At 35.5% G+C, this 12,185-nt stretch overlaps 1 protein-coding gene across 1 annotated transcript in view; it reads left to right on the top strand.

The window, feature by feature from the left end:
- The window catches only part of GNAT3 (G protein subunit alpha transducin 3), a 54,123-nt gene extending 43,847 nt beyond the window's left edge, over positions 1 to 10,276 (top strand). Inside the window, exons 6-8 of the mRNA XM_066240365.1 lie at positions 6,032 to 6,161; positions 6,353 to 6,506; positions 10,039 to 10,276. Of these exons, the coding sequence (XP_066096462.1) occupies positions 6,032 to 6,161; positions 6,353 to 6,506; positions 10,039 to 10,229 (475 nt within the window). The 3' untranslated portion in view covers positions 10,230 to 10,276. The remainder of the gene's footprint in view (positions 1 to 6,031; positions 6,162 to 6,352; positions 6,507 to 10,038) is intronic.
- Positions 10,277 to 12,185: the final 1,909 nt, after the last annotated feature.

Genomic DNA, 12,185 nt, shown 5'->3' on the forward strand with positions numbered 1-12,185 from the left:
ACTCCAGTTACCTTAACTTTTTAGAGAGTTAGGGTATTCAAGCTATATCCCATGTCTATTCACCTCGTTAATTGTCTAGACACATTTGCCCAAACCAGATGTTTCTCAGCAAGTCTATGTGCTCTTTTCTGCTTTCTATTTGTTTTTCACAGAATGATCATGATGGAATATACACATATGCACACACCCATATGTAAAATTACTTTTTCAGTGAAATATATAAAAAGTGCTCTATTTTGGGAATTTCCAAATTGTTTCAATAGGACGTTATGCTGTACACCTCTCAAATAAGCCTCAAATTAAAATTTAGAGGAAACACTAAAGTGAAAAGTGATGTATGAAAAAAGAATTACTGCAACAGCAGAAAAGCATTGTGTAACTTTTCTTAGAGCTAACATAATAACCAGAAGAATCAATATACAAGCAAAACTCTAGTTATTGGTCTGATTTGCTAATGAGCATTTCACTCAATAATGTTTCCATTACTACGGACTATAACATTTTTTTAAAAATTAAAAAACTTTCAAAATGAGAGAAATAAAATTATCCTCTCTTTTTTTTTAAAATTTTTTTTTCTATTTTATTTTTATTTTTATTTATTCATTTTAGAGAGGAGAGGGAGAGACAGAGAGGGAGAGAGAGGAGGGAGAGAGAGGAGAGAGAGACAGAGAGAGAGAAGGGGGGAGGAGCTGGAAGCATCAACTCCCATATGTGCCTTGACCAGGCAAGCCCAGGGTTTCGAACCGGCGACCTCAGCATTTCCAGGTCGACGCTTTATCCACTGCGCCACCACAGGTCAGGCAAAATTATCCTCTCTGACGTGAGATATTTGGTTCCCATGCAGGAAATCTGAGCAGTTACCCAAAGTCAATTTAAGACTATTCTCAGATTTGCATGATTTGAATATATCTGATTAAAAATAAGAATGGTGATTAAACAAAGAAATAATAAAGATAGGTTAGTTGTCCATAAAAGCAGAGAAAAAGAGGCTCAAAACAAATGCTAATAAGGCTATAAACAAGCCATGTTTAGTGGGGAAAATTTTATCAAGATGTCCTGGAATTTGGCTCCTTCAGCACTGTCATTCCTACTGTGAACTTTGAACATTGGGCATCAGTACAGATATCCCATTCATCTAGGGATTTTCTCTAGGTTCCCCGGTTAGTTCTCCATTATAGGGTACCTACAGGGGAAGCACACCCTGTGGAAAAGAGTAGAACAAAAGAGGCAGCAAGAATTACGGCGTTTCTTACATGTTAAACTCCAGTAGGTGTGGTTTGAATTTGGAAAAGCCCATCATAAGTTTAAACCTAGTGATGTACCTCCATCCTCAACTCACCAAGTTAATATATAAGTTAATGCAGTTTTGCTCAATCACAGTATCACTTTTCTTTTCTAAATATGAGCCATCATTTTCTTTTTTGAGACAGAGACAGAGAGAGGGACAGATAGGTACAGACAGACAGAAGCTAGAGAAATGAGAAGTATCAATTCTTTGTTGCAGCACCTTACTTGTTCATTGATTGCTTTCTCATATGTGCCTTGACCAGGGGCTTATAGCAGAGTGAGTGACCCCTTGCTCAAGCCAGCGACCTTGGGCTCAAGTTGGTGAGCTTTGCTCAAACGAGATGAACCCACACACAAGCTGGTGACCTCGAGGTTTCAAACCTGGGTCCTCTGCATCCCAGTCCAATGCTCTATCCACTACACCACCGCCTGGTCAGGCTGAACCATCATTTTATATATATGTATATTAATTATATTTTTATATGAGTAATGAAGAATATATGCAATATCTAGAATTTAGACTGTCTATACTATCTCCATTAGAAAACTGAAACATCTAAATAAAGTGAGAATTTGCTTAGTGACTTGTTTGACAACACATAGAACTACTGTCTGACCTGGGGAAGAAAGGTAGACTCAGTAGAAAGATAATAGCAATTTACTTGATGAAGGTCTGAGAGCTAACTATAGACAGTATGTTCTACTTGGGGACCTCTGGTCTAAGTAAATTGATTCAAACTTAATGAGATTCACAACAAAGCTTAACAACTTTCCCAGCATAAGTACCATTCCCACAATACCTATCATGGGGCCCATACACAGCAGCTTCAACAAATAGTTGAATAAATAAGCCTTGGGCTAGTTGATTAAAGAGCTCATATGATAAATAGGCATAATAATTGTACCTACCTTATATGTTTATGGTAAAGTTTAAGTGAGTTAATTGTAGAATGCTTACACCTGTCAAATAGTAAACTCTTATTTGTTATTTTATATTAAGATGAAAACATTACAGTTGGTGATGTGGGGATTTATGGAGGAAATAAAAGTTATAATCTGAACTAATTTTATTTCTCCCACATTTTGTAATGTATTTCAATACTAATTTCAATAAAACAATTGGTAAAAACTCTATTTTCCAAAATTTGAAAAAAGACAGACTACCTTTATGAGTTAACAAAACATTTGACTAAAAATTTAAGGGTCTAAGCCTGACTGATGGTGGCACAGTGGATAGAGCATTGACCTGGGGCGCTGAGGACACAGGTTCAAACCCCCGGGATCACTGGCTTGAGTGCGGGCTCACCTGGTTTAAGCAAGGCTCACCAGCTTGAGCCTAAGGTCGCTGGCTTGAACAAGGGGTCACTTGGTCTGCTGTAGCTCCCTGTCAAGGCACATATGAGAAAGCAATCAATGAATAACTAAAGTGCCACAGCAAAGAATTGATGCTTCTCATCTCTCTCCCTTCCTGTCTGTCTGTCCTTATCTGTCCATCTCTCTGTCTCTCTCTGTCTCTAATACACACACACACACACAGACACACACACACACACAAATTTAATGGTCAGAGTGTATATTTATTATCCTTCATTCTATAATAATTATTGGTTAATGTTCCACATAATAGAAGCTTGAAGTTAAAACTCTGTTCTCTTCCTCCACATACTGTAAGTCTAAAACTGCAGAGGGTTTGGTAATTAGCAGTGCATTTAATAGTCTATATTCTTTATTGACACAATTTTAATATCTAAGCCACATTACTACTAAACTCAGATGTTATCTTCAATATCATGAGCATCTTCTCTTTCAATCTACTATTGAATGGAGGGATTTTTCATTGGTGCATATCTCTCTATCTATAAGCCTATCTATCTATCCATGTATATATACACTCCTAATTTGAAGAATTATATAGTTCTATATATCTGTTCTCTACTTGGTTCCTATGCAAAACATGAAATAAGAGTACAATGTATAATACTTTCAATTATCTTCAATAAGTTAGCTAATTAATTTATTATCCCAAGTATAGTTACTATATTTAAAATTTCTGTACAGCTTGTATGTTTTCTGGTAATATCTTGTTAAACTCTTACAAAAGCCCCATAATATATTTATTTGCCTCTAGTTTCTTCCTCAAGGCTATATCTTCCAGCCTCAGATCAAAGTGACCTAACATATTAACCAAAATAATAATAATGATAATAATAATAATAAAAGTTAATTCCCTATGCAAAAATTTCTCATAGTCCCCATTGGCTGCAATACAAAGTCTAATCTTCTCACACAATATAAAACACTCAGTAAATATATTTCTGGTCTAACATCTCAAGCTTACTTTTGCCTGCTTCAATCCTTTGCTCTTGCCTTTTCTTCTACCTAGAACATCTTTCCCCAGATACCCACTTGGCTCAATCCTTCAAACCTAATTTTCTTAGATTTTATTACACCCAAATCATCTTCTGCATTTTTAATCACTCCACTTCAAATTACAACCCACCTCCTATACTCCCTATTGTATATTGATACCCTAAATCTATTCACATACACACAACCACTGCCGACACCACCAGATTAGAAGCTTCTTGAGATTGAATCTCTAGTGCCTGGTATGATCAATAAATACTAGTTGAATAAATAAATAATTATCATGTCAGATACCTCAATCATTTTACCTTAATCTTCATGTTCCCAAAATATAAATTACTTGTTTATCCCAAATACAACATGTTCTCTCATTTCTTGGTGACTTGCACATGCACTTTACAGAAAAATGCCCCCTTCATCCTATTAGTATGGACTATACTCATTTATTTAGCAAATATTTTGTTGCATGTCTGTTATGTATAAGGCACAGTACTGGCACTGGGAATATAGCCATCACTAATATAGGCACTATATAGGTATCCCCACCTTTATGAAGCCACTGTTCTATTAGGGAGGTAATAGATATCAAACATATTTATTTTTATATCTATATAAAAAATAAATAACCAAACCAAACCATTTAACAACTGATGGTGACAATTACTGTAAAGAAAATAAAAAGAATGATGTGATAGAAAGTAAATGAAGGATGGAGAGAGCCTTCTTTGTGGAGGAGAGCTTAACAATGAGACCTGTTGAGAAAAAGTGTTATAGGAGGAAAAAGGGAATCATGTCACGTGGAAAAGAGAATGACTCCGAAAGCTCTGAAATAGCAAAAAGTTAGATTCATGTTAAAGGAACTGTAAGAATGGCCTTGTGATTAAACTGTATTAAAAAGAGGAAAGTGGTATGAACTGAGCTTGGATAGGTAAGCAAGAGCCAAAATAGCTAGAGCCTCAGTGATCATTAAACCAGTTTATATTTGATTCTAAGAGGGAAAAGAAGCCACAGAAAAGCAGAACTTCTGCAGAGGACCTGGTCAAAAATGTTAATGGCTTATACAAGAGGAAAGGTGTTGGAAAAAAATGGTTGCATTAGAAAATACAGTTTGGATGTGTTCTATATGGATGTTAAGAGATGAAAAGGTATTACAAATTGAGCTGCTAGTTCCTGTATTGAATTGCTATGTCAACATGGTGTCTTTTACCAAAATATAAAAACAGAAGGAAAGCCAAATTTTCAAACACCTCCTTCTGAGTAAGTTTCATGACCCCTCAGTCTGACTTATATCTTTTTCTAGGCTCACAATCAAACTTGTATATTACAATGTTTATTAAATAATATCATACTAACATATTTTTCTCTCTACTACACAGAGAGCACTTTGAAGATAATGGCAATATCTTTTCGTCTTTGTGTCAGCTGGCCTAACACAATGTCTAGACTTGCAGGGGTCCCCAAACGTTTTACACAGGGGGCCAATTCACTGTCCCTCAGACTGTTGGAGGGCCACCACATACAGTGCTCCTCTCACTGACCACCAATGAAAGAGGTGCCCCTTCCGGAAGTGCAGCAGGGGCCAGATAAATGGCCTCAGGGGGCCGCATGCTGTCCGCGGAACATAGTTTGGGGATGCCTGGCTAGAGCATGGATTTATTTCTAGGCTCTCTATTCTGTTACACTGTGTCTATGTGTTTGTTTTTATGCCGATACCATACTGTTTTAATTAATATAGATTTGTAATATAATTTAAAATCAGGGAGAATAATTTCAGCTTTGTTCTTCTTCTTTGGCTATTCAGGTCTTTTGTGGTTCCATACAAATCTTATAATTATTTGTTCTATTTCTTTGAAAAATACCATTGGATTTTTTGAAAGGATTGCATGGAATCTGTAGCATGGCCATTTTAACAATATGAATTTTTTTAGTTCATGATCAAGGCCAATAACCATTTGAATAAATGAGTGAATGAATGAATAAATGTAGGAAGAGCTAAGAAAAGAGCCAAGAATCATAGTATCAGAACTATGACAGATTTTGAACTTCTTGTGGTTTATATTAATTTAAGATCACATATAGATTTTGATTAAAATCCTCTAAGATTAACCAATGTTTTACTAAAACTTAAAACTACTTTAAATTTCTCACGTGCTCAAAGTCAGTGCATAAATTATTTTACTATAGTTTGTGTGAATTAAAAAAACAATAAAATTTCATTTTTGGTTGTTAAACAGCAAATTGGCCAAATAAGACATTTTATAATCAATAAAAATGAAAAGAATATATTTTAGAGATAGAAAAGTATCCATTTATAACTCTAAATGTTAATGAGAATTTTGCAGGGTATATGTGAGATGTTATTCTTTTTATTTTAAAGAATGTTCGATGTAGGTGGGCAGAGGTCTGAGAGAAAGAAATGGATCCACTGCTTTGAAGGAGTTACATGCATTATATTCTGTGCTGCACTCAGTGCCTATGACATGGTCCTAGTGGAGGATGAAGAAGCGGTAAGTCTAAGAGGAAAATAAGGCCAGGGTAGAAAATAAGCATTTTTAATTTCTGATATTACAACCACATGTTTCATCTCAATGAAGTTCTTCCAAAGATGTTAATTCTATATCCTTGTTTATAATGCTGAACATTAACATTTGGCAAATAATAAATAATTCTACACATTCTCATCTTTTAAACCAAACAGAACAGAATGCATGAAAGCCTTCACCTGTTCAACAGTATCTGTAATCACAAGTACTTTGCAACCACCTCCATTGTCCTCTTTCTCAATAAAAAGGATCTCTTTCAAGAAAAAATAACCAAAGTTCATCTTAGTATCTGCTTTCCAGAGTACACAGGTATGATTGTTTCCATTTAATTACAGAGTAGTATATAAATTCTTGTATAGATATATACTTTCCTATCAAGATCTTAACATATAATATTTATGAGGTTGAGGCTTGTGATACTTTTTGAGTCATGTGTATGATCCAAACTAGAAAGAACCTTAAAAAGAGGAAACCTTTCTACACAGTCTGCATTAAAGCAAAGTCCTCATGAATAAATGGGAGGTGGTTAGATAGACAGATGGGGGTTGCTATTCCAAATAATGCATCAAAAATTGTTGCAAACTATTATCTTAAGCATTATAATAGGATTGTAAATTTTATTTTAAATTGGAATTTTTAATATATTTCTTAATGAAAGCTTGTAATGCTATATTGGATCTCAGGGGCTCCTCAAAGTCTGAATTAAGTTTCTTGAAGAATAGCATGAATGAATTTGAGTTGTACCTTCTCTTTTTCTAATTTCCCTAGGTCCTAGAGTTTTAGTGCTGATCATATTAATCAATGACTATAAATGTCAGGTTCTAGAGAGGGTTATTTTACCTTTAGAGACTTTCTCTAGTTATATGTTCTGTTTTCAATAAAATTGGGTAAGATGGAAATATTTATGATTTAAACACAAACACAAGCTGATTACACCACTTGATACATAGGTACCCCAGATGTTACTAGGAGTATTGAATTCTGTCAAAATAGTTGTATGTGCTAGTCCATAATTAGTGCTAATATCTTTCTTCTGTATTTATAAATATTAATTATATATTCACACATTTATTATATGATTAAATATCATGATTCTCTGTTGAATATTATAAATTAAACATAGACTCATAATAATTCTTTTTTTGAACTACTAGAGTTTACTCCTTAGAACAGTTTTTAGTTTAGAACAGAAAATACAGAGTTTCCATATACTCCTCCTGTCTGTTTAGCTCCCACAGGTTGTTACAATCAATAAACAGATATCAGTACATTATTAACTAAAGTCAGTAGTTTGCATTAGCATTAAGTCTTTGTTTTGGACAGGTCTGTTGGGTTTCCCATAGATCCACCATTACAGCATTTTACAGAATATTTTTATGACCCTACATATACTTGCACTTTTCCTGTCCCTACAACCCCTGGCAAACACTGATGTTTCTACTGTTTCTTTAGTTTTGCATTTTCCAGAATGTCACATAGTTGGAATTATTCAGTATGTGGCATTTTCTAACTTCTTTCACTTTTCAATGTTCAATGCAATATGCCTCTATGTCTTCCTTATCTTTTCTTGGTTTTCTAGCTCATTTGTTTTTATTGTGGAATAATATTTCATCCCATAAACAAACCAATTTCTTTATCCATTCACCTATTAAAGGACATCTTGAGGCCCTGGTCAGTTGGCTCAGTAGTTAAGCGTCAGCTGGGCATGCGGATGTCCTGGGTTAGATTCCTGATCAGGGCACACAGGAGATGCACCCATCTGCTTCTCCACTCTTCCCCCTCTCGCTTCTCTCTTTCTCTTCCCCTCCTGCAGCCATGGCTTGATTGGAGCGAGTTGGCTCCAGGCATGGAGGATGGCTCCATGGCCGTCACCTCAGATGCTAAGAAGAACTTGGTTGCTGAGCAATGGAGTAATACCCCGTATGGGCAGAGCATCACACCCTAGTGGGTTTGTGGGGTGGATCTCGGTCAAGGTGCATGTAGGAATCTGTCTCTGCATCCCCTCCTCTCAAATAAGAAAAAAAAAAGAGGAAATTTTGGTTGCTTCAAGGTTAGGATAATTATGGATAAAGCTGCTACAAACATCCACATGCAGGTTTTTTGTTTTTTTTTTTGTTTTTTGGGGTTTTTTTGTATTTTTCTGAAGCTGGAAATGGGGAGAGACAGTCAAACAGACTCCCGCATGCGCCCGACCGGGATCCACCCTGCACGCCCACCAGGGGCGACCCTCTGCCCACCAGGGGGCGTCGCTCTGCCTTACCAGAGCCACTCTATCGCCTGGGGCAGAGGCCAAGGAGCCATCCCCAGCGCCCGGGCCATCTTTGCTCCAATGGAGCCTTGGCTGTGGGAGGGGAAGAGAGAGACAGAGAGGAAGGAGGGGAAGGTGGAGAAGCAAATGGGTGCTTCTCCTATGTGTCCTGGCCGGGAATGGACCCTAGGTCCCCCGCACGCCAGGCCGACACTCTACTGCTGAGCCAACCGGCCAGGGCCCACATGCAGGTTTTTGTGTGCATATAAGTTTTTGTGTAAATGCCTAGAAGTACAATTTCTGGATTGTATGATAAGACTATGTTTAACTTTGTCAGAAATCGTCAAACTGCCTTCAAACTGGCTGCACTATTTTGCATTCCCACCAGCAATAAGTAAGAGTTCCTCTGCTCCACATCTTTGCCGGCATTTGGGATTATCAGTGTTTTAGGATTTAGTTATGTTACATTTTTTTAAAGATTGTCCCTAGAGGAATTTTTCTCCTGTTAACAGTAAAATGGGAAAATCTTTACGCTACTGCTGTGTCCTGTGTTAGGTCCCCACTAAGCGTCTTCTGCTGGTAAGCCATCAGCGGGTCTGTTTTAGGTGCTCTGTATTTGTTAACCCTTTTATTTAATTTCTGCCTTTACCCAATTGACCCATTGTGTGTCCGGCTACTAGTATAAACTTTCTCGAGCACAGTCTTTATTGGCTCTTTATTTAACTACTAAAATATCAGTTAAGAATAGTTAGGTCCCAACAGGTTTCTCATTATAGCGACTTTGCTTAGTTAGAAACATAGTTCACAATCTGGCTGTTCATACTATCTATTCTACTTCTTACAATCCCTCTACAAAAATCTTTCCTTTTCATCCAACCAGATTCTCCAAAATGCACATTAACTTCTCAGCCCTACATGCAAGGCCACTGTAACAGGCTATTCTCACTCTCACTTTCAGTTTTTACTCATACAGTTTTTGTTACCTTCTAGCTATTTCTCAAGGTGTAGTTAAAATACAGCCTCACTCTGTAGTTCACTCTAAAATTTCTATTCTTTTTTTCGTTTAGTTCATATTAAGACACAGATACACAGATACACTCACAGCCTTTGACATACACACACATAAATATGCTTTATTACTCGCTTGGTTGTGTAAATATATTAGTACTAAATCTCATACATTGACCTACTATTCTGTATTGTGAGCTTTTTGATAGAGAAGTTAAATTTTAGCCACTTGAAGACCGCTATAGTTCCCAGCAAAAAAAAAAAAAATAGGTATTTCATAAATCCCAGATAATTGACTATTGCTTTTTAAAATGTATTTATTGATTTTAGACAGAGAAGAAGAGAGAGAGATGGAGAGACAGAAACATCGATCGGTTTCTGAAGGTGCCCTGGCCAGGACCAAACCCGCAACCTTTTTGTATCAGAATGACTTCTCTAGACAAACCAGCTATCTGGCTAGGGCACCAATATTGATTTGTTAATACTGAGTACATCAAATAGAAGCATACATAGTAAAATCTAAAACTTACTGAATTTATAATTCTATTTTGTAATGCAATTAATGTTTAATTTCTTTTTAACAAGGGCCAAATACATTTGAAGATGCAGGGAACTACATCAAGAACCAGTTTCTAGACCTGAATTTAAGGAAGGAAGATAAGGAAATTTATTCCCACATGACCTGTGCTACCGATACCCAAAATGTCAAGTTCGTGTTTGATGCAGTTACAGACATAATAATCAAAGAGAATCTGAAAGACTGTGGACTTTTCTAATTAATCCCTTTCCCCCCTCTATTCTTGCTCATGTATGTTTTTCAAGATATAAAAGAAAAGGTGCTGTGTGATGTGTTTAGTTTTAATAATTATTAACTTATCTAGAAATAGGATTAGCATTATAAAGCAAAAAGTTTTCACAAAATGTTATCACACAAAGTTTTAATTTATTGTCCCCTGTATCTGAATCAGTTTTTATTTCTCTGGGACATTGAGGTTGGGGGTGTCTTTGATGTCCTCAGGTCTGATACATTTTGGAAAGTCTATATCATTATATATTACTGACATCAAATTTGCTTGAAAATTAATTTCTGCATTGTGGTCTATTTTTAATCCTAGAACAATAAAAAATGCAAGATAATCCATATTATTTCCATTGACCAGATTTTGAGAGGCATTCATTTTTTGTTGAAATATAACTGTATCTGTAAAGATTACTCACAGGTGATACATGTGGTATCTTATTGATCCATTATTCCTATTCAGCCAGCTGCAAATGAAATGTTTACTTGTGGATGGGAACTTATATATGCAAAAAAAAATGCATGCAATTTTATCTGTTACTTATTTTCCTTAGAAAATATAATTAATGCTTGATTTACCCCTAGAAGTGAGAATTTTACTAATCAATTTCTTTACCGCAAGCTGGTTGAAAGTGGGACCATGTGTGGTCAAGTACACAGTGTACAGGTGTTATGGTAAACAAGAGTTCTCAATGGAGCACTTGTTTCCCACATCTTATTCCAGAATAGCAAGGAACATTATTATAATCGATGGTTTGGGATCAATTCTAGATTGCAAGAGATAAAAATAATTCAATGTCTTAGCACTAGTATGTTTTGGTATTGTGAATAAGAAGTAGAAAGAGTTAATAATTAGGAAACTTTTTAAAAAGAGAAATATTGAGCTTCTCTGTTAGTACCATATGGTTCATTCTAAATGTTACATGGTATGCTAATGGTCAAAGCCTCCTTTTTAAAAGCTAATTTGGTGCCTTACAATCCAAATCATATTATTTATAAACACAAAATATGACTTTTCTCTTTTATAGTGTGTACCATTTACAACATATACTCTTCAAGCCCGCTTCAATATTATACAATATTTCCTCTCAACATTTGTAGAAAAAGATGATACAGGTCAGAATATAGTCAATGTGTGAGATTTAGTACTGCTCTGAAAACAGAGCTAATTAGGGTTTTCCATTCTAGAAGAGAAGAAGGAACCTAAATCAAGCAGTTCGCCCACCTGTAGCTCAGGGCTCAGGTTGATTTCGTGGCTCTGATTCATTGTCAAGAACACATTTCCTTCCTAAAAACATAGAGATGATTACTATTCAGTAAGTTACCTTGAGGAGAGTGTCTCTGGCTTTATCTTCAAAAACACTAAAGGAGTTGGGAATGAATTTGTCAAGTAAAAAAAAGTTATAATAAGAAAAATTATTTTGAAATTACTTTGCCAAATATATATTTCTAAGATACCAAGAATCCCGCACCCCCAAAAAAGCATAAAAAATGTTAAGTTCAGGTACTCAATAAAATCTTCTGCCTAAAAAACAGTATCTATATGATAATAACCCTCATTTTGTTGGAAGATATTTAATGCTTTGTGATTTTAAATTAAGATTGCAAATGCTATCATTTCATTCATTGTGCTTTGTCTTTTTTTCTCTTCAGCTCTACTTTAACTTGTTTTTTCCCTTTAGTGTGAGAATTTTCCAGAAAGAAACAAGACGTTTTTTGAAATATTACTATTATTGTCATTTAGATTTTAACTCTGACTTACCATTAGACTTCCTCTCTTAGGTGACATGGGTAGAAAGGGTGGGGTACAAAATAGTTTGATTTGTCTTTTAAAAATATATAACTCATTTTAGTCTGCAAAAAAATGACAATGACAGGCGTCAATATTTATTTATAAAATATTGTTATCTGAGAACTTAAAAAATATGTTACA

Source organism: Saccopteryx bilineata, chromosome 7 (assembly GCF_036850765.1).
Source record: "Saccopteryx bilineata isolate mSacBil1 chromosome 7, mSacBil1_pri_phased_curated, whole genome shotgun sequence".
Taxonomy (NCBI): domain Eukaryota; kingdom Metazoa; phylum Chordata; class Mammalia; order Chiroptera; family Emballonuridae; genus Saccopteryx; species Saccopteryx bilineata.